Source organism: Erythranthe guttata, chromosome 1 (assembly GCF_056151865.1).
Source record: "Erythranthe guttata isolate IM_541 chromosome 1, IM_541, whole genome shotgun sequence".
NCBI lineage: Eukaryota > Viridiplantae > Streptophyta > Magnoliopsida > Lamiales > Phrymaceae > Erythranthe > Erythranthe guttata.
The window spans coordinates 8,446,554-8,470,414 of record NC_142533.1 but is presented as its reverse complement, the minus strand read 5'-3'; the positions used below and the strand labels follow the sequence as shown (position 1 = coordinate 8,470,414).

The following is a 23,861-nucleotide window of genomic DNA, read 5'->3' as shown; positions in this document are numbered from 1 at the left end:
CATTAATAATAATAATAATTTACTTCACATCTTATTTATTTGAAGTATAACATCTCATACACACGTGTATGGTGAGACTATGTTAGACAATTTTTATTCAAGTGAGGCAAATTACAAATCAAACATTATTGTATGCGCATTCCGTCTTGGTTTTAGCCGGTTGCGCACAATAGTCATAAGTCATATATTTTTTCCGGTACAACGCCATCTTTTCTTTTTGTGCAGTATTGAGTTCCTTGTATTTGTTCCAAAAATAGTTATCAGAAGCACATGCTGCAATATCGTCGCCCTGTATAGGGCAACCGTAGAATCCGAAATCCGTATAGTAGGTGAAGAAAGGGGATTTACTCCAATCCACACTTCCAGCAAACTGTGCGTTCCATATGCTTGCTTCGACGTGCATAGGTACATTGGGATACGTCACTCCCGGAATGTTGTTCTTGAACACTCTTATAGGAATATCATCCACAAGAAACCTAAACAATTGTAATCCAATGATTATGTATCTTCTATTTTCCCCCAAACATATATATAAGAAATGAAATATATATATGATTATTAATTAAATTTAAATAATATAAGAAATAAAATTAATTAAAAATAAATCGTATAAAAAGTTTCTCCTGATCATATCAAAGGTATTTTGTTCCTTCCAAACATTACAAAAATTGAGTGAAAATAAAAATATAGAAATTAAACAGAAAAACATGATAAAAATAGAGGAATGAAATATAAAATTAAATAGGGACAATTTTCAATGCAATTTTTAAAATCGATAAACATATCAATTTTACGATCAGTTCTTGGTTAATATGGTTATTTGATCAAGAATCTTCAAATAAACTTAAATAATTATTTGTCTCAAAAGGGTTATGAATAATCTCATAATTAAGTTTTAAATAATATCATACGCATGTACAATGTTATATTTGTGATACCGTAATGCTTTTAACCATATAACGAATCTTCACTAGGGGAGTTGGTACCTAACATTTAACACAAAAGAATAACCGGGGCCAGGGTTCAAACATCAAATCATGTATCGCCCCTAGTTCTCTATTTTTAACACGAGTCGGTTTTTTTATCTGAATAAAATTTAAAAAATATGACATCTTACTGTATATTGGAAGGGTTCCAAAGAATTTCGTAAGTGTGATAATCTGCTGATGGATCAAACCAAAGCTGAAATCTCTGTTCTCTACCTCCAGTATCATTATTATAAACATTGGTTTGCAATCTTCCAGTTGATCCCATAAACTCAAAATCAATTTCAAAATGGGGTTTGCTTGCATCCCCACCAACCGGAAGTCCCATTAACTACAAGTAATTACAAATAAGCACAATTAAATCTATACACAAGTTGAAAAATTATTTTTATGATAAAAATAGCACAAAATTAAAATATATTACGTAGAAGTTTGGAACAATTCCTCCTGATTTGTTGGTTGGTATCTTCATCTTGACATGGAATAATCCGGATCCGTAATTTGATTTAGAATTAAATCCAGCACCTACGTACAAAACATGTCAATAATATAAGTATATATATGTAAACTAAAAATATGGTATTGAAATTTCAAATTTGTTGAAAAAAATAATACATCCTTATTTAAATTTTGATTATAGCACTTTATGTCTAGGGTCAACCCTATATACATTTACCTGACAAATTATCAAATTTAAGTTGGACCTCAGTTCTTTCGGAATTTATCGAAAAATGATCGCCTCCCCAAAGATATGAATAGTATGCATCAAAACTATTATTTGGTGCTGCATTTGCTTGCAAACAAAAAGCACCAAGAAAAATGGTGAAAATAATTATGAATTGCATTATTTCAAGTTTGATTTCGATGAGTGATTTTCGATGTATGTTGTGAGTTTGTGATATTCTTATATAGCATTGAATACCGCAAATAAATGTTGTATTCTTGTAATTATTATCCCACTTTACTATTTTGTGGATACAATCTTGTGAGATTTAATAAATACCTGTAATAAAACAACAATGTAAATGATAATGATAATGTAATAATCAAAATGATGCAAGTTCTCCGGTTATTACCAGAATTTTGCATAAATTAAGAAAACAAATAATCTTAGCAATTTGATTACTTATTATATATGTCAAACAGACCCGTTCCTGAGAATTCGGGGGCCCCAGGCGAGGTTTAAGAACAACTGAAAACGGGGGCCCCTATTTGATAAACTATTTTTTTTTATTAAGGGGTGTTCGAAATTAAATGTACTAAAAAAATATAAATAATATTTTCTAAAAATGATGAAATAAAATATTATAGGGGTTCGGGGGCAGCGCTCCCGAAATATTTTTTGAAATGTATGAATATAAAATAACTAAAAATATGGACACAAATTCAAAATTAACAATGATTTGTTGGTTCACTTCCTCCTGTGACTGTGACGTATAATCTTTATATCAAAGAGACTTCATAAATATTTATAAACTTGAATACACAAATGAATATTGATTCTTATTTTGGAATAAAAATAAGTAATTAAGACATTATAAATTTAATATTTAGGGGCCCCAAGGTTAAGAAAATTGCAAAAATATCTATTGATCATTTAGTTTAAATTTATTTTAAAATTGATGTTACAAAATATTTTTTTTAAAATAAGTACTAATAAATAAAGTGTACATAAAATAATTTGGGGGCCCTAAATTTTCGTAAAAAATCGGGGGCCCTAGGCGACCGCCTACTTCGCCTTCCCTCAGAACCGGCCCTGATGTCAAATCTAATACCCATTCATATTAAAACCCGAATATATTTTCAATTTTTATTATTTTCATTAACATAAACACATGCACATATAGAAACTGCAAACACATAAACACGCAAAATACAAATTCATACACACATGCATGAACACACTACACGTTTACACGTGCATACAAACATATAAATTCCGTACAAACACACTAACAACACATGTAAACATGAATATAAGAAGAAAAAAAAATGGAAAACACAAAGTTACACTAATCCCACTTGAACTCAAAATTAAGCAATTTGCAGAAGTGCTACTCAAAATTTTCGATAAAAAGATATTCACTTTCTAAAACTTCCCACAACGGTTAAATTGATGTTGTGAGGGCCTAAACAACGTCGGGTTGTATCCAACATTGTTCACATGCGAAGCTGGTTAGTATTCATCCTTGAATCGTTCGCTGCAAATAGAGCTGGTTCATTTTTTTCGGAACCGGAACCGGCCCGTAATATGCACGGTTCGACGGGCCGGGTTGGCCCGCCGGTTCGGGCCGGTTCCGGGTCGGCCCGAAAAATTTGAATTTTTTTTTTTTATTTGTTTTTTGAAATATTTGATGAATAAGTAAATTTTAGGAAAAATTGGGGTGTGAGGGTATTTATAAGAAAAATTGGGAGGAAAAAAATTCAAAAAAAAAACAAATAACGGCCGGGCCGGTTCGGGCCGGTTCACTAGCCGTTATTTGCTTTTTTTTTGAATTTTTTTCCCCCCAACGGGTTGGTTCACCGGTCAACGGGTTGGGCCGGGTCGTCAACGGGCCGGTTCCGGGCCCAGAACCGGCCATGGCCGTGTCTAATTGGAGGGGCATTTTTGTGTTTTGAAGTATCAAAATGGTAATTTTGTCATTTGATACTCCATTTAATTTCTTTATTGGAATTGCTCTAAGAAGGTCGAACATATAAGAAAATAATCAAACAATTAATAGTACCTAAAAGAAATTCATTTATTATTACTTCATAATTTTGTCAAGACATTCTCTCTTCATAATAAAGCACACAAAATGTTCATATCATCAAACATTATTGTAAGCACACTCCGGTTTCCTTTTAGCCGGCTGTGCACAATAATCATAATCCATATACCTTTTTCTGTAATGCGCCATCTGGTTTTTCTGTGCGGTATTGAGTTCCTTGTATTTATTCCAAAATTGTTTATCAGAAGCACATGCTGCCATATTGTCCCCGGGGCAAGCGTAGAATCCAAAATCCGTATAGTAAGTATAGAAAGGGGCTTTACTCCAATCCACTTTTCCAGCAAACTGTGCGTTCCATATACTTGCTTCTACGTGCATCGGTTGATTGGGATAAGTCACTCCCGGAATATTATTTTTGAACACTCTTATAGGGATATTATCAACAAGAAACCTGCACATTTAAAATCCAAAGTATTATGAGTCAGCTTTGCCTAGACATAAGAATTGAAGTTAAACGAAAATAGCTCTCTCGATTCTCAACCAATAGTAATCAACTCTTCCAAAATAATTATTCTAAAAAACACAAATAGAGAGTGATAAACAGTAAAAACATAACAAATAAAACAAGAAAAAAGACTTAAATCAATTATTTGTCTCATAACATATATCATCCAGACTAAGTTTTTTTTCAAATGTAAAACTCGACATTGTCACACCGATTACCATGCCTACATTAAAATCGCCTTTTCACCTTTTCATTCGAAATATTTGGATTTAAATGTGCAAATTCATATATAACTAACTTAGATGAAAATGCAAGGAAAATAAATTATATAAATTTAACTGTGCTATGTTTGTTAAGTTTTTTGGCTTCATTTTCCATTTTATTTTGGAGAAAGATGCTTTGGGATAAGAATTTGAAAATCAAATAAAGTTAGTTTATATTTTGATAAGAGACAGTGTGTACTGTAGCCGGTCAAATCATGTCTGAAAGGTGTTGGGAAAAAGAATTTTTAACAAGAATTTGAAAGCTAAAGTGATTTTTTATTTTGTATTCTAGCGAATACATTTTTTACTATATTAGTCAAATCATGTTTGTTAGAATAGAGAAACATTTGATAATTTGAAGATATTTTAGAAAATTAATTTGAACGAATACTAAAAAGTCTGGAAATTGAGAGTATTTTAAATTCTTACACTATCTGTGAAGGGTTCCAAAGAATTTCGTAAGTGTGATAATCTGCCGATGGGTCGAACCAAAGCTTAAACTTTTGTTCTCTGCTTCCGGTATCATTGTTAAAAATATTGGTTTGCAATCTTCCAGTCGATCCCAAAAACTCAAAGTCAATTTCGAAATGAGGTTTGCTTGCATCCCCACCAACCGGGAGTCCCATTAACTACAAGTTACAAATTAAATATGCACAATTAAATTTATATAATTTTCGTAACTGAATCGTTTTTATGATCGATAAAATAATAAATATATATTACATAGAAGTTTGGCACGATTCCTCCTGATTTATTCCTTGGTATCTTCATCTTGACATGGAATAAACCGGAGCCATAATTTGATTTGGAACTAAATCCAGCACCTATATACAAAAATATTTCAAACCATAAGTAATATAATTAGCATGAGAGCCAATGGGTCACAAGTATTTTGGAGCCTCTTTATAAAATAAACATTATATTATATAAATAAAATTAACATATATATATATATAATGCACTTCAACCCCTATAAATTTTTCATTGTCACACTTTCCCACCTAAAAATTCAGAAAAAAAAGATAATTCCCTCGAAATATTGTTTTGATTGCAATTTGCCACAAAAGCAAATTTTGTATAGGCACCGTGCAATAAAAATAACATTTTAAAGGGACAGTGTGTAGAAAATTAATGTTTTGAAGAGGCAACGTGCAACAAAAATAATATTTACATGGACAATGTGCAAGAAAAACACTCAATTCCGGTTAATAATTAATCGGAATTTTGCTATCAGGGCAATGTCCAACAACTGTAATATTTTGAAGGGGGGATTCAATTTTTTTTTTTTTTTTTAACTTTTAGGGGGTAAAGTGTGAAAATAATAAAAAAAAAACATATAAGGGGTGACATGCAATTTGCCCTATATATATTTATATATCTATAAAATGATGATCCTAAAAAATTCAATATATGTACCAATTTAAAAAAAATGTAATATACTCACCAGAGGAGTTATCAAATTTAAGTTGGACCTCAGTTCGTTGAGGATTAATCGAGAAGTGATCGCCTCCCCAGAGATAGGAATAATATGCATCAAAACTATTATCTAACGCTGCATTTGCTTGCAAACAAAAAGCACAAAGAACAATGGTTAAAATCATGTTAAAAGCCATTATTTCTAGTGTAGATGAGTGATTGATTCTATATGTTGTGATATTCTTATATAGTACCACAAATGAATTTTATTCTTGTAATTATCATTCTAATTACTATTTTTAAATGCAATCTAATGACTACTTACTAATTAATAATATAACAATTATTAATTAGTAAGGATCGATGTTGTTTTATTTAGAGGAGTGTGGTGTGTGACATTCTTATATTATACAGCACATACATACCTAATTAAATGGTATATTCTTGTAATTAATATGAGTCAACTTTGACAATTTTTTTATATAATCCTTTGAGATTTATATATTACACCAATGTTGAAACAATTATGTTATAATAAGTAACATGATAGATATTCTACAATAATTACCAGAATTTTTCAGAAATTAATTAAGTCAACAAATATAGTAAAAAATACAAAATTTGATACCTTATTATATTAAATTAGCGTTCGTAGTTTAGAATTCTAAAACTATTTTTTAAACCCCAGTAAATTAATTAAAGTTCACACTAGATGTACTATATTATTGACTTTGATGATAAAAATATGTGGCCAATATAATCAAAATTCTTTTTAATGGTGTTACACAGACAAATGTCTTCCAACATACAACGATAATTTTATGAAATGGGAGCACACCAATATAATATTAAAAGAAAATGAACTAAAATTGTTATTAGAACTATTTACGTACATAATCATATAAATTAATTTGTGGGGAGTTTGAAGCTATAACCTGGTTATTTACATTGGAGGGATTTAAATGTAGATTGATCCGCTAAGCACGCACACATATGCATGTATGTGTGTAATTATGTATAGATCTACAGTTAAAATCTACCATATATACAATGATAATTTCTCAAATTTTGGCTACAATTTTAGGATCGACATTTAATACTAATACATTGTTTGCATCCCTCGATTAGGAAATGGTGCAAGATTTAAATCTCGGGATGTGAGTGAACGGTCAGAGAACACGGACTTGTAAACTGATCAAAATTATAATTAAGACATTCTCAACTCCAAATTTTGTGACAAAAAAGTACTCCCTCCGTTCCGTTTTCATCGTCTTTTATTAGCTTTTGCACAAAGATTAAGAATTTTATTAAATGTATCTTGATTTTAGGAAAATTTATGCATTTGGACTAAAATGACCTTGTCTTATAATTAATATGAGATAAATTAGTTTAAAAAAAAGTGTATTGGAAAGAGTAAATAAGGGTATAAACTGGAGATTAAGTAATTAATGAAATATTGAAAATTTAAAGTGATAGATAATATGGAACAAAAAAAATTCTCAAAAGTGACAGATATTATTATGGAATGGAGGGAGTATCGATTGATTATATGAATCTTGGATGCATTAATACGTAAAAAGAATATAAATTATTTGAAAATATGTTATAACTTTCACTTGTACTATAATTTTTTTTTATACTGTAATTGAATTAATGTATTCAATTTATTTTATGAAAATAGTTGGAGTCTTAATTAATGGAATAAAATTAAGGGGATTTGGTGCAGTGTCTCTTATAACAAATATTCCAATTTAAGGAAAAAAGAAAAAAACAATTGTCTTATTTCGTCACAAATAATAAAATAGCACAAACACATGTTTATTGTGTGTGTTCAAACTTCAAACAGTACTACTAAGTGAGCATTCCTTTTTCCTGGTAGACTGATCCCAACAATAGTCATAAGTCAGATACTTTTTTCTGTAATCAGCCATTTGTTGTTTCTGAGCATCAGTGAGTTGTCTGTAACTCGGCTGGTTCCATAATTGCCCGTCGGAAGAACATTGCGAGAAATTATTCCCTTTTCCGGAGCAAGCGTAGAAACCGAAATCTTGAAAATGGGCTACGAACGGAGCGTTGCTCCAGTTCACAGATCCACTACTCCCGGTTGAGTTATCCCATATAGTCCCTTCAATGTGCATCGGCTTCGTTACATACGCCACTCCTTCAGCCGTGTTGTTCTTGAACACTCTTATCGGAATCCCATCAACCATATATCTACAAAAAATGTTCAATTAAAAATAAAAAAATTGAAAGATATTATAACATATATTTAATTTTCACTTTTTTGATTTTTCTAAATTTTTGGCCAAAAAGAAAATATTATTTCCTTACACATGTTATGCTCATTCACATATATGTGTGTAATTATATGTAAATTTGTGGTGTAATTATATTATGCTAGTTTTATTTCATCTTTTGTAGCATCTACATGGTCTAGATAGTTTCAATAGTGTACTGCGTAATTTAATATTTGTTAAATATTATATTTCATATTTAATGCATGTTATGCAGATCATCCACATGCATCTGTGTGATTATGTGTGAATCTGCGGTGAGATGATCACTAATTGTATTTATTTGATCTTCTATAGCATGCATCTAGTATATATTGCATTAATACGCTAATTAATTAAATTGGGTGTCGGGTATTATTTTATAACATTATTCTCGTTTCATTAATATTATATGTTTATTCAATTCCCTTTATGAGATGAGAAAATAAAGAAATGAAATGCTCACAGTATTTGGTAGTTGTTCCAAAGGATTTCGTAGGTGTGATAATCTTGTGTTGGATCAAACCAAAGGTTGAAAACTTGAATTCTGTGGCCCATGTCGTTGTCGTAAATATTGGTTCGCATCGTTCCGTTTGTTCCAATAAACTCATAGTTTAGCTCGATATGATCAATAGGGTGCATCGAATCCATTAGGTCGGTTAACTGCCAATATATTACCCATGAAAAATAGAATTAATCAAAATTAGTTTGGTAATCAAATGTTTGTTTCGTAATAACGGCAATGGTAGATAGATAATCATTACGTAGAAGCTCGTAACAATTCCTTCGGTTTTCTTGTCTGGTATCTTCATCCTTATATGGAACATTCCGAACTGGTAGTCCAATTTAGACCTAAATCCAGCACCTGCATTCAAACAAATTAAATCAATAATTTAAGTTTATACGCATTCACAGCGTATGTATGGCACATCGAAAATTTAATTGAAGAATCTCCGAAATTTAATACACTAAAATCACATAAACAACAAATAGTAAAACAATATTGTTGTGACTTTTCATGTGACTAAAATATCAAGAAAAAATGACCCCGGCGAAAAAAAAAAATACAATATAGGGGGAATTATGCTAATAAATTAAAACGGGAATTTTTTTAACGATTCAAAATAAGGCAAGGGGTTTTCGAATGAACTTCTAAATAAATAGTATTTTTTTTTTCCATAAAATAAAAAAAGATTATTTATGTATATGGATTACCTGAGGACTTGTCTAATTTAAGTTGGACCTCAGTTCCCTGAGAATCAACAGAAAAGTGATCATTTCCCCAAAGATAGGAATAGTATTCATAAAAATTATTATTTAGTGTATTTGCTTGCAAACAAAAAACACCAAGAACAATGGTAATAACAACAAGAAAAGCCATTAAATTAGTACAAAAAACAATTCTTTTAATGAGAAAGAATTATTGTTTCATGAGATGATGAGTTAGTCTTTCTTTTCTTCATATATATATGTATATATATATATTGTCTTTTTGATATTATCCACTGAACTGTAATTCTGTAATCTTTTCATGTTTTTCTAGATTTTGTTGATGTATTATGGAGTGTAACATTATATATGAATATTATGATATAGAAGTTCCCTAATATATTAAATTGTTCAATATTAAGACAGCATTGATTACTGATTATATCAAATTGAGCATTCAAATTTCGATTGGGAATTATACACAATTATCATTTGGGACTCTTGTTTGAGTAATATATTACTATAAGGTCCTTATATTACTATATATATAAAGTTTTAGTGAGTCAACCTTATGAATTGACTCAAATTCTGAAATCTACGTACCATAATATAAACTTCACTTACTATAACGTTGGACTACTTGCCTAATTAATTTGAAAATGTGAAAAAATATTCCAATCACATTTTCTCGAAAGTTGAATCACATTACCTATGAGTAAACAAGGTAAGTCATTTGATTGACGAGTTTATTGCAATTACTACCCCTGTGAAAATCGCAACTGCGTGTTTCCCCCCTGTCATAAAAAAATTAGCAAATACCCCCCTGTATTTATTTTTAGGTAGCATACTCGACCCGTTCCCCTTTTTCCTATTGACCAGTTGTGAAAAGACATAAATAGCCTAAGGAGATTCCTGAAAAAAAAATTGGGGACCAAATTGAATTACTGAAAAATTGTAGAAACTTAATCAAATAATAAGTTAGGGACTGAATTGTAATTTTCAGGAAATACATAATATTTCTAAAATTATGGGGCTGAAAACAATATTTTGGAGCCAAATTAAAATATAAAATTACTTAGGAACTGAAAAATAATTAGAAATTTAAGTTAATATTATAATTATTCGTTTAATAATATTAAGTACAAACATTAAAACATAAACAAAGAAAATTCTTATATAGATAAACATAAATCCAAAAATTTAAATACAATAATCCAAAAATTTGGATCGAATTGCAATTTTTCAAATTTCTTTAACAAACGTAAATAACACGATTTTTTATAGAAAAAAAAAAAAAAAAACATCGTCTTCCCCAAATTTCTTAATCCCATTGAAATTGCCACCACTACCACCAAATTCCCACCACCACCGGCAATCACCTCGTTATGCCGCCGCCTCCAACCAGAGAGAAGAACATTTCTTCCCCTAATTTCTTCTTATTCACCTTGAAATCGCCACCACCACCACCTCCGGCAGTCACCTCTTCACGCCGCCACCTCCACCGGCCCCACCTCTTTCCTTCGATAACATGTCTCCTCCACTCTTCTTGCCGCAGACACCAGTCCACCGCCAACTTCACCTCGCTGCCGCCTCCCATTCCACCTCCCACTTTTACCAGAGTTTTCTCCTCTCTTCCGTCGCCTACGGCAGTGAGGAGCTGCAGAAATTGAGCAGCTAGTGAGCTTTGTCGAAACTCGGAAGTGAGTTTGTGGCGCCCCACAAACCCGATTATACCGTGAGACAGTGGTGTATATGGCTCACAGAGTGGTGGCGATGTGGTGTCCCCTTTCGTGGACTATGGTGGGAACTGTGGTGGTTTGGTGTAAGAATATTAAATATTAATTAATTTCTTTTTTAATTTATTACTTTATTAAAAAAAGGGAAAAGAAGAAAAGAAAAAAAGTTGGGGCAATTTTGTCATTTCCTGCATCAAAAGGAAGAAAAATCGCAGAAACCGCGCGTGAGACACACGATTTGCGATGAGGGGGGTTTTCGCCTTTGACTGATAAATGCAGGGGGGTATTTGCTAATTTTTTTATGACAGGGGGGAAACACGCAGTTGCGATTTTCACAGGGGTAGTAATTGCAATAAACTCTTTGATTGACATCTATATAATATATGAAAGTTGAATTCCATAGCTAATTGATTGACATTTGGCAATTTCAATTAGTGACATGTCCTCAATTTCATCCCAAGTGGCGAATTGATTGGTGGAAATAAATCATCAAAAAACATGTCATCATTTTCCAAAATTAAAGCTAATTAAATATATTTAATTATTTTATTAATATATTTATAGCCTACCATTTATAAAATGCTCTAAATATATCAACTTTCTTAGAAACTATAAATAAATTTATTTTTGAATTTAATTTTATAATCAATTTAATTTTAATTTAGTTAAATTCGATTTAAATTCTTCACTTATTATTGCATTATTGATGGTGTTACGGAAATTTTGAGTTTTAATTCATAAATTTGGATTTATATTAAAACAAATATTGCAGAATAAATTATTTGATATTATACATTTCACATGAACATGACCAGAAAATATGCATTTCTTTTACTAATTTAATATTATATATTAATATTATCTGTAAAAAAGAAAGATACATGTTCGAATTTATTATATTGCAAAAATTGACACTATTTTTTTTTCTGCCATGTGTAGTGTAATGTACTCCCAATTATTTACCATATTGAAAATTATACTACATGAATTTCGTGTTATTATTTAAAAAAAAAAATTCTCTTCACTGAATCCAGTGAAAATAAATTTTACGATTGATTTAACCATTTAAATCATATACTAATTAAAATTCAAATTTTATCATGATTATACTAATAAGTTGAATAACATGAGTTAAGTTTAACAATTGAGACAAAAAAAAAAACGAATTGATTGTATATATTTCAAAATATAATAATGTTATTCTAAATCTTTGGTATTAAATTCGTTTATCCACTTTATTTAATACCAAACATTAAGAATATCTATTGTTTTATTTAAAATGTATAATGGTCGTATATACTATATATTATAATAATTAAGTAAATATATAGAGCAACTCCAACCCAAAAGTATCAAAATTAGTTTCCGAATATTTATGTGCTATTTAATATTTTATTTTAATATTTATCTAAATGTATTTGATCCAACCATATGTATTAAATAGTTGTTAATTAAATATATCTAATTGCCACATGTTATTTTCTAAATTGACACTGAGGTGGTTAAATTGATAACTCATGTTTGATATTTTATTCTGCATGATTGCATAATATATTTTTACATACTGAAAGATGAAATATCAAACTACAATCCTTATTTCATCACTCAGTTGGAAATAAAAATTACTATAAAAGAAATGTCACGTCAGCAAGGGTAGACTACATACTTTTTGGGACATTACTTGGAATAAAAAAGATTCCGTAAAAAATCACACCATAAGGGGGTCGTGTAAGACCGAAACAAACATCAGGGGGATTTTGGTAATCACCGATAAGTGGGGGTGTTTTCTGTAATTTAGCCTAAGTTTAGGAGAATTTTCATAATTTATCTTATTAACAACAATTATTGTTTTTTTACGTCTTAACGTTTGCTTATACCCTTATAATATTTTAAATAATTTTAATGTCAGTTTGAAAATATAATTAAATATTAATTTTTAATATATTTAATATGTGTTTTTTTATGCTTCAGCTACCACACATAAGAAATTTGATATAAAGGTTTGAGATTGAATATAATTGTTTTTTATACTAAATAATAGATCATTGCAAAAAAAAAAAATTGTTGCAAAATTAGAATTTGTGATTAATATTAGTATTAGAATTAGAATTATAATTAATATTCTTTGAATTCGTATTAGTATTAATACTAGAAATAGGATTCAGATTGTAATTAGGATTAATATAATATTAAAATTAATATTAGGATTATGATTAATATTAGTATTAGAATTATAATTAAGATTATGATTATGCTTAGTACGATATTTAGTGACATGCATTAGTATTAGGATTATGATTAGCATTAGGATTGGGATTAGAATTATAATTAAGATTAGAATTCGAATTAACATTAGCATTAGCATTAGCATTATTAGTATTAAATTTATTATATGATAAGTGTTAGGAATAGGATTATGATTATGATTAGACTTATGATTAGTGTTATGAATAAGATTAGGAATATGACAAGGATTTGGATAATATTAGAATTACAATTTTAAGTAGCATTAGCATTAAAATTAGTATTAGCATTAACATTAACAATATTAACATATTAGTATTAGTAATAGTATTAGTAATAGTATTAGTATTAATATTAGTATTAATATAAGTATTAGTATTAGTATTAGTATTAGTATTAGTATTAGTATTAGTATTAGTATTAGTATTAATATTAGTATTAGTATTAGTATTAGTATTAGTATTAGTATTAGTATTAGTATTAGTATTAGTATTAGTATTAGTATTAGTATTAGTATTAGTATTAGTATTAGTATTAGTATTAGTATTAGTATTAGTATTAGTATTAGTATTAGTATTAGTATTAGTATTAGTATTAGATTAGTATTAGTAATAATAATAGTATTAGTATTAGTACAAATATTAGTATTAACATAAGTATAATTATCCACATCAATATTAGTATTGGTATCAGTATCAGTACCAATATCAGTATCAATATTAGTATTGGTATCAGTATCGGTATCGGTATCGGTATCAGTATCAGTATCTTTATCAGTATCAATATCAGTATATGTATCATTAGCATTAGATCATTAGCATTAAAATTAGTTTTAGCATTTATATTAGTATTAATAATATTATTAGTATCAGTATTAGTATTAATATTACTATTAATAATAGTATTAGTACTAATATTAGTATTAATATCAGTACAAATATCCTTATTAGTATTAGTATCGGTATCAGTACCAGCATCAGTATAAGTATCAGTATCAGTATCAATATATGTATCAATATCGGTATCAGTTTCAGTATCAGTATCAGTATGAGTAACATATTAGTATCAATTCATGTATCAGTATCAGTATCAGTATCAGCATCAATATTAGTATTAGTATCTGTATTATTAGTATAATATTAGTATTAGTATTTTTATCAATATCAGTATCAGTATGAGTAACAATATTAGTATCAGTATTAGTATGAGTATCAGTATGATTATGAGTATCAATATTAGTATGAGTATCAATATTAATATTAGTATTAGTATTAATATTAATATTAGTATTAGTATTAGTATTGGTATTAATATTACTATGAATATCAATATGACTATCAACATCAGTATCAATATTAACATCAGTATCAGTATCAGTATCAGTATTAGTATCAGTATCAGTATCGATATCAGTATTTGTATCAGTATCAGTATCAATATCAGTAAGTATTAGTATTAGTATTAGTATTAGTATTAGTATTAGTATTAGTATTAGTATTAGTATTAGTATTAGTATTAGTATTAGTATTAGTATTAGTATTAGTATTAGTATTAGTATTAATATTAGTATTAGTATTAAGATTAGAATTAATATTAGTACGAGTATCAGTATTAGTATTAGTATCAATATTAATATCAGTATTACTATTATTATTACTATCAATATTAGTATTAGTATTAGTATTAGTATTAGTATTAGTATTAGTATTAGTATTAGTATTAGTATTAGTATTAGTATTAGTATTAGTATTAGTATTAGTATTAGTATTAGTATTGGTATTAGTATTAGTATTAGTATTAGTGTTAGTATTATTATAAGTATTACTACCAATATTAGTATCAATATTGATATAAGTATTGGTATTATTATTGGTATTGGGATATACATCTTATCTCTTTTGCAATATTTATAAGTTGTTTTGTTGTTTGAGTAATGTGCATCACTAATTGAATGTTGTTAGTTATAAACTTGCAGGTTATTTGAATATCTATTGTGTTACCTCTATACTATTGTGTTTGTTGTTAAGTTAGTTATTTTGCAGAAGATTCACATGGTGTAGTAGAGATGCATTCCATGAAATAGAGTTTTACCATATGTTTTAAATGATTTCACTTAATCTTTATATCGTGTTTTGCGCCCTTCGGGTATTCTTCTTTGTAATATTTAATGGAATTTCATATGTTACAACTCTGAATTAAGAGATAACTTTTTTTTTTATTTCCTTCCATTTTGTTTTATTTGAATTGGTGTCGTTATAGAGAGATAATCGTTTAAATATTATTATTTTTCTCATTTTGAAACTTACCTCCGTGCAACGCACGGGTGAAGTACTAGTTATAGATTAATTGTCAGTACTCAATGAATTGGCAATATTGAAGTTTTGTGACAAAATTATAAGTACTTTGATATTTCTAATTATAGAAACTACGTATGAAATATAGTTGATATTAAAATATACTCCCTTTGCCTCAATTTAAACAATATTTTGGTTTGTTAGAAATATATTAAGAAAATCAATAATTGTGCATGGATTATAGTAAACAAATATAGAAAATCACTAAAGAATGGACTTGATGTATAATGTTTGACAAGTAATTAATTAGGAGTGATATATAAAGGGTAAAATGACGAATAATATGGGACAAAAAAACTCTCTAAAAAGACAAATAATATGAGATAGAGGGAATAATATTTTAGAGAACCAAATATTATAGTATAGTGGTAAATATTCCAACCTGTCACGCAGGTGACCCGGGTTTGATCCTGAACAAGAAAACTATCACAAGTGAAAGAACAAAACCAGCATTTTGCAGTAAAGAAGAGACATAAATAATATTATACTTCAACTCTGGGATAAAGAAAAAATTACGCATAATCAAGTTATTGTAAAGTACATCTCCAATAGACTGAACTTGAAAAGAACTATTGTTTGGAAGAATTACATAAGCATTTTTTATAGGTCTAAGAGATAAAAATAAACATTATCATTAGAAATGTGTTCAGAAGCAATCCATAATCCGACTATGTATATGACAAGTTAGAGAAGTTACAATATATATATCTTTGGTTTTACGGGACACTCCCAACTAGAAATGTGAAGAACATGAGCCTTTTGAAAGCTCGATTGATGTTTTGAATCGTGTAAACTTCTTGGACTTATACCCTGGAGAATATCCATGAATCTTGTAGCAAGTTTCAATCGTATGACCACTTAAATTGCAATGACTGCGATAAGGTCTATCCTTCTTTGTATTGACAAAAGTATTCTGAAATTGATCTTTTCTGGCTAACATGGCCATGTTTTGAATATAAGAATTATTGTCTAACAAAGTCATGCTTTGCTGCAGCTGAAAGGCACTGTTGGTAGAGACAGATCTCAGCCTCTCTTCTTGTCTATTCAAATGACTCATTCAATCCCATTAGAAAATACATGACATAGTCTATGTTAAATGATATTTTATCATTTGATTCCCGCTACAAGTATATTGTGTACACGTACTCTAAAATTTGAATGTTCATCCCAAATTGCGTTGAGTACTTTATTATAGTATACATTTAAGTGAATCACTACCTCGAGAAAAATTAGCAAGTTACCTGCAGGGTCGAGCGTGTGGGATGTGTTCGTGCGCACGATGACTAGGCGATCAATATGGGAAGTTCCTCCCGGACTCCTGTTGTGTCAATGTGCGAGGGTTGCACATAGGTGTAGTGTTGTGGCACCGTAAGCGGAGTCGATGTACCAGGGAGTACACTATTTTTGGTGGGGGAGGATGTCACGTCCCGGAAATAATACTGAGTATCTTACGAGAGCTTTGTAGGTGAATGTGCTTAAACTATTATAGCAGGAGAGGCTCCACGCCGTGCAGGCAATTATGGCATGGCCCTTCAAAGTTCAAACAGGCCAACCCAATTGTGTATAGGACGTTTGTCGCTAGTCATGAACTTGACGTTGAAGAAGGGACTCGACCATCCCTACACAAACTAGTCGGGAACTGAAGTCGTTCTCCTGATGAGCCCAAAACAGGGCGAAACTAGTAATCTTTGTTTCGGGATGAAAAAAAGAATCCGATTGACATGTTATTCGTGGGTACCCAATCAATATAAAATTTGTAACAAAAAACATTACGGTTTGAAAACGGATTTGGTAAAATAGATTATATCCGTCGATGAGGGTTTATTGTAAAATAGGGGTTGTGGATGAAATTGAAGAAAAAATTGGATGTTAAGGGGTATTTTAGTCTTAATGTTGATACTTGATGTCATTTTTGGTACAAGAGATTTTGGAGTAGATGAATTTGCAAATAATTAACTTTCTATGGGCTTATTTGCCATTTACCCAAAAAACATTTCTCTCCTAACATACCTATATAAATGTGGGTCTTTCTAGAGTGAGATACCCCATGTTCTAAACTTTTATGAGATATGCATTAATCACCATTAATTTTCTAAGATTAAATCTGGACCCTAGAAAAATAACATGGCTTATGTTCTAAAAAATGAAGTACTTTACCAAATTATCATTCGATTATTTTTTTATTAAATTAATATAAAATTGATTAACATTGAATTGTCTTATTTACCCCCTACTATATTTTAATTAAATAATTAATTTAAATTCATTGTGACAAAAAATGCATTCATTAGGAATAGAACTTGTGACCTCTTAATACATTTATCACTCCTAACCATCCAAGCACATTAACTTATTATGATATATTTAACCATAATTGTATAAATACTGTTAATTCAAATATTAATTGCAACATTCATTATTATTAAATGATATTAAATAAATTATTAACAAATTTAATAAAATAAAGTTTAAAAAATATAAAGAATTGCAGTTCAATACGCCAAACATCTATCATTAATTATATAATATTAGAAGTAATAAACTCCACCATTTAAAAATCTAAAGAATGCTCAATTAAATATAAAAGAATGCATAACTTAATTCAAACTCACTTATATTATTTAATCGATAGTGTGAAAAATCCAAATAAAAAATAAAATAATATGTTTATTTAGAAGAAGAAAAAATTATAACTCATTCCAATTAGTAGTTTTCTTACTTTAAAATAAAATTATATACTACAAATACTATATTGTGAATTTTCTTTTAATATTTAATTTAATCAACTAGTAAGATTTGAATCGATGAAGTACAAATCCTTTCAATTAGTAAACATTATTCAAATATTTTAATCGGTTGCTTAACTATTGACATAGCATGTTACATAATTGATTTAACTTATTTATAAGTAATGTCTAATATCTTTTTAATTCAATTTTGTCATAAAAAATACTAAATTTAATTCCTAACACATGTAAGAACCTAATCGTAAATCATAATCTATATTATATATAAAACTAAGATACACAATCAAAGTTTTCTAATTGAGGAGATTGAGTCCATAATATTTTATAAATTTCAAAATAACCCCACTTACCATATTCACCCATATTACTAATGAATTTATTTCACATTATTGGTTTTTAATTTTTTATATCTCCTACATGTCAAAATGGTGTCTTTTTATTGGTTATTGATTTTCCTTTTTAATCCATTGCTTCATATTAAAAAACGTAAATATATAAATGGACATTCCACTTAATTTGGGTTAATTAAATTTTATGCACAATATTATATTAATTGCCAAAAAAACCCAATTTTCAAATTTCATCTATCCTACATGGCAAAATAGTGTCTTTTTATTGGTTAATGAGTTTTTTTTATTATAATATTTTCATTAAAAAAATCGTGGGACTGAAATGCAATTATGTTCCACCACATATATCACATATTATTATTAATTTCAAAATAACCCAACTTACCATATTCACCCATATTACTAATGAATTAATTTCACAATAATGATTTTTAAATTTTATCCCTCCTACATGTCAAAATGGTGTCTTATTATTGGTTATTGATTTTCCTGTTTAATCCATTGCTTCATATTAAAAAACGTAAATATATAAATGGACATTCCACTTAATTTGGGTTAATTAAATTTTATGCACAATATTATATTAATTGCCAAAAAAACCCAATTTTCAAATTTCATCTATCCTACATGGCAAAATAGTGTCTTTTTATTGGTTAATGAGTTTTTTTATTATAATATTTTCATTAAAAAAATCGTGGGACTGAAATGCAATTATGTTCCACCACATATATCACATATTATTATTAATTTCAAAATAACCCAACTTACCATAGTCCCCCATAGTATTAATGAATTAATTCCACAATAATGATTTTTAAATTTTATTTCTCCTACATGTTTATTTTTAAAGTAGTATAGATAAAATAGGTAATTACATCAATTTATATTAATTACTTTTTTTGTTACCTTTTTTATATTCTCTAACTCTACTATAAATTAACATTCAACATGATGTACATTCTTCAACTTTTCCACATACTTTTGTTTGTCGGTTTCGGAGATATATGGAGAGAATTCTTGAAAAAGAATTGCATTGGTATCACCTACATGCAATGGTATATTCATCATAGTCTCTTTTTAGTGTAACAATGAATTATTGCTTTATTTTGTATCTGATCTCTTCATTCAATTTTATATGTAGCCTTTAAAGAAAGCTTTTGTTGAGGCTTATCGGTTGACCGGATTGTCTACTATCAATATTCGATACGAGGAGGGAAATCATTTTCAAGTTGCGGTATCTTCGCGCAAAAAACATGGAAAAATGTATATGTTGTTGACTAAGGGTTGGACAGAGTTTTGTTACGCACATAACATAGTTTGCGGCAACACGTATTCTTTTTTTTTTTTAACCAATGGGATGATGTACTTGAGGTGTGGCACGGCCCAGCCTTTCCAACGATATTATATATCTTCACCCTCCTTAAAGTTTTATTATTAATAATATGAGTTGCAGCGATTTATAAATAATTTCCATTTTTTTAGTGTTTCATTTATCATGTTGAAAGAGCATTGTATACCATTAACATAATTGTGCGCATCCACACGAAAACGAATACCCATAAGATAATTAAATAAATATGTAGAAACGATAAAACAATTATAATATATTACAAAAATAGTCACAATATATATCACGTATTTTTAAATAAAAGAATCCGTTAAATCAATAGAATCAATATACATATTTAAACAATAGATTCCGTTATTTTTATAAGCAATTTTAAATGTTCAAAAAGCATAACCATTATATATAATAGTGTGTAATTAACATGTTTGAAATTTATATTGTTTTTTCCCTAATCCGTTTTATATATATATATATATATATATATATATATATATATATATATATATATATATATATATATATATATATATATATATATATATAAAAGATTACATCTTCATAAAAAAAAGCATGTTTCTACATCAATATATCCACAAATTCCGTATACACAATATATATATATATATATATATATATATATATATATATATATATATATATATATATATGTATATATATATATATATATATATATATATATATATATATATATATTGTGTATACGGAATTTGTGGATATATTGATGTAGAAACATGCTTTTTTTTATGAAGATGTAATCTTTTATATTTATGTAGGTGATCTAAATTTAATATAGATTAGGCATATAAATATATGCCTAATCGTAATTTATACATTTTATTTATAGGAAATTGCTTAATTTTAGTTAATTACATGGAATATGAATATTTATTAACTATAATTTACTCTAATTTCGGTACTATTAAATATAATTGTATTTTATTTACTATAATTACGGAACTAAAATTTAGGAATTATAATTTTACTTCCATGATTGTATTTCATTTACTATGATTTAGGAATTATTAAATATCATCATATTATATATACACGGTTCATTTCATTGTTATTCTAAACTGCAGGATAATATTGTTCTCTCGATACTTCATCAGCCAACCATCGTTCTCTTTTTGTGAATCGTGAGTATAATATTATTTTAGAATAATCTTTTACCTTTTTTTTTAATTTTTTTCTTTCACGATACCCGAGCATATGAATTAATGTAACTTTATCATATAGATTATATATTGTACTTTATGCATATTTTGGAATATATATAATTCAAGAGTTGTTATCGTATATTCATCTTTTATTGTTTGATTTAATTCACTAACAAATTTTTGATTACGTGTATTAAACACATATAGATGTCAAGGCAAGTAGATCTTATTAGAAACTTGGGAGGTGAAAAAAAGTCATGGAATCTCAAAATCCGTGTTTTGCACATTTGGAAACAGCCAAATTATTTTAAGAAAGATCTTCAAGACATGGAGATGATATTCATTGATGAACAGGTGATTATTTTATTTTAATACGTCAAATATGATTGTTAGGAAAATATATTTTTCACATTTGTTTTTTAATTACGCAGGGTGATACGGTGCAAGTTTCCATTAAGTATACACTGTTATACAGATTTGAGTCTAAGATCAAAGTGAACAGATGTTATGTAATGTCAAACCTATCTGCTTTTTTTAGTGTCAAGACCTACAAGCATGCCTTGAATGACTATAGAGTCACTTTTGAATATACATCTACTGTGAGAGAAGTTGACGTTCCGTCCATTCCAATGTATTCATTTAAGTTCACACCTTACGCAGATATACAATAAGCGTCAAACAACAATGAGTATACGATAGGTATTAAATTTTTCCATTGATGTTTTTCTTAATATTTAGCATTTATTTACTGGATGTATTCTTACAATTTTTTAATATTAATTGTAGATGTTATTGGTTCGCTTTTGTCGATAGGTTCATTGAATCACCTGTCGGGTGGAACAAAACAAAACATTCCATTTGAACTTGAAGATACTGAGTATTTTCAAAAATCACTAAAATATATATTTTTGGATTTTAAATCATTTATATTTTCATGTGTTTTACATATCAATTATCATTTTATTTGTTATGCAAGTGGTTCGAAGGTCAACTGTTTGTTATGGGGAAAGTTTGCTGAATACATACTTCAACGAATTCAAGATATTGGTGTAGGGCCGTATATTGTTGTAATACAATTTGCAACGACTGAGATAAAGAATGGTATTAGTTTGTTCAATAATTTCTTTTATGCATCATGTATAATTAATGTTAGGGTCATTTATTACATTTCACTATTATTGTTATGTTTTCGTAGGTGAAGTTCAGGTATCTAACCATTGGCATTCATCACGCGTGCTTAGCTTATAAATGAGGATATACCTGCAATTAATGAGTTCAAATTGAGGTTACAATTGTATATTTAAATGCATTAATTATGTTTTTTTTTAAATTTATTTTTTCGTTACGATTTATTTGCATGTAACTTTTCATTTTAGTCTCATTCGGAGTAAACCAAATAGTGGTCAAGTGATAAGTCAAAAATCGTCGCAGTCTTCTTACTCGATGGAAGATGATTTCATACGTAAGACTGTCAGAAAAAATTTGGACGAACTGAGTGACACAAATGAGGTAATAACGATGTATTTGCTACATTATTTATTCGTACATTTTCAGTAAAATACTAATAGGAATCATTTATCAAAATTGATTATAACTATACTTAACTGATGTTTATTTTCACATTTTAGCCTGGCAAATATGTTGTATTGGCCACTATTAAGGGTCTTGTGAAAACATCAAAGTGGTGGTACAATGGTTGTATTAAGTGTAATAGATCTGCTAGACAAGATTCAAAAATGTGGTATTATCACGTTTGCATAGCTCATTGGCCTACTGCTAAGCCAACGTATGTACTATTTTTTTTCTTTGGGTTAATTATATTACTATTCTACAAATACTTTTCATTCACATTTTGTTATTCTCTTTAGTTATAAAGTTGAAGTCATTGTCATGGACGATACAAATTCAGCTTCGATGATTGTATTTGGGAAAGAAGCTGAAAGGATGCTAGATATTCCTGTAGAAGTATTAATTCAAACAGTCCAAAACAGGGTACATTGATCAACCACTCATCCTTTTTTTTTTATCTAAAATATATATATTTTTTAGAGTAATCAATTAATTTTGTATTTTTATCATTTATTTAATTTTAATGCTATGAAGGGAGAAGAACATGTGGAGTATCCTATGGAACTTGAGGGGTTAATTGATCGAAGAATGTTATTCAAAATTGCTATCAAGGGTGATAATGTTGCCAATGAAGATCATAAAACGTACAATGTTCAAAAAGTTTGCACAGATGATGCTATCATTGCTTCATTTTTTAAGCATTACTAAATGGATGAGGTATTGATAATTAAATTTAATATAATTCTTTCTTTTTATTTTAATACGTGGTTTTGAATGTGTATGTATCTTATAATATTGCAGAAACATGATAATGGTTCATCGTCGCTGAGTGTCAATTATGACAACGATGTGTGTGTCTTCTCATCAAAGGTTTTTTGATGACAATTTATTTTTGATTAATTGTTCATATGTTGCACGTAGGATATGTTTCACAAATACACAAATATTTTATGTAATTCTTTGCTAATTTAT

At 28.5% G+C, this 23,861-nt stretch overlaps 3 protein-coding genes across 3 annotated transcripts; all 3 read right to left on the bottom strand.

The window, feature by feature from the left end:
• Positions 1 to 6: 6 nt before the first annotated feature.
• LOC148772774 (xyloglucan endotransglucosylase/hydrolase protein 3-like) lies at positions 7 to 1,871 on the bottom strand. The gene is made up of 4 exons (XM_088821113.1): positions 1,663 to 1,871; positions 1,411 to 1,511; positions 1,118 to 1,317; positions 7 to 476 (listed from the first exon to the last, which is right to left on the bottom strand). Exons 1-4 carry the CDS (start codon positions 1,829 to 1,831, stop codon positions 119 to 121), a joined length of 828 nt encoding a protein of 275 aa, XP_088677239.1. The 5' UTR covers positions 1,832 to 1,871; the 3' UTR covers positions 7 to 118.
• Positions 1,872 to 3,702: 1,831 nt separating this feature from the next.
• LOC148772773 (xyloglucan endotransglucosylase/hydrolase protein 3-like) lies at positions 3,703 to 6,092 on the bottom strand. The gene is made up of 4 exons (XM_088821106.1): positions 5,910 to 6,092; positions 5,189 to 5,289; positions 4,895 to 5,094; positions 3,703 to 4,148 (listed from the first exon to the last, which is right to left on the bottom strand). The coding sequence occupies exons 1-4, from the start codon at positions 6,076 to 6,078 to the stop codon at positions 3,797 to 3,799; spliced, it is 822 nt and encodes a 273-aa protein (XP_088677232.1). The 5' UTR covers positions 6,079 to 6,092; the 3' UTR covers positions 3,703 to 3,796.
• A 1,627-nt stretch (positions 6,093 to 7,719) lies between these two features.
• Positions 7,720 to 9,535, bottom strand: LOC105969794 (xyloglucan endotransglucosylase/hydrolase protein 3). The gene is made up of 4 exons (XM_088816210.1): positions 9,370 to 9,535; positions 8,919 to 9,019; positions 8,621 to 8,817; positions 7,720 to 8,095 (listed from the first exon to the last, which is right to left on the bottom strand). The coding sequence occupies exons 1-4, from the start codon at positions 9,533 to 9,535 to the stop codon at positions 7,720 to 7,722; spliced, it is 840 nt and encodes a 279-aa protein (XP_088672336.1).
• Between the last annotated feature and the right edge of the window lie 14,326 nt (positions 9,536 to 23,861).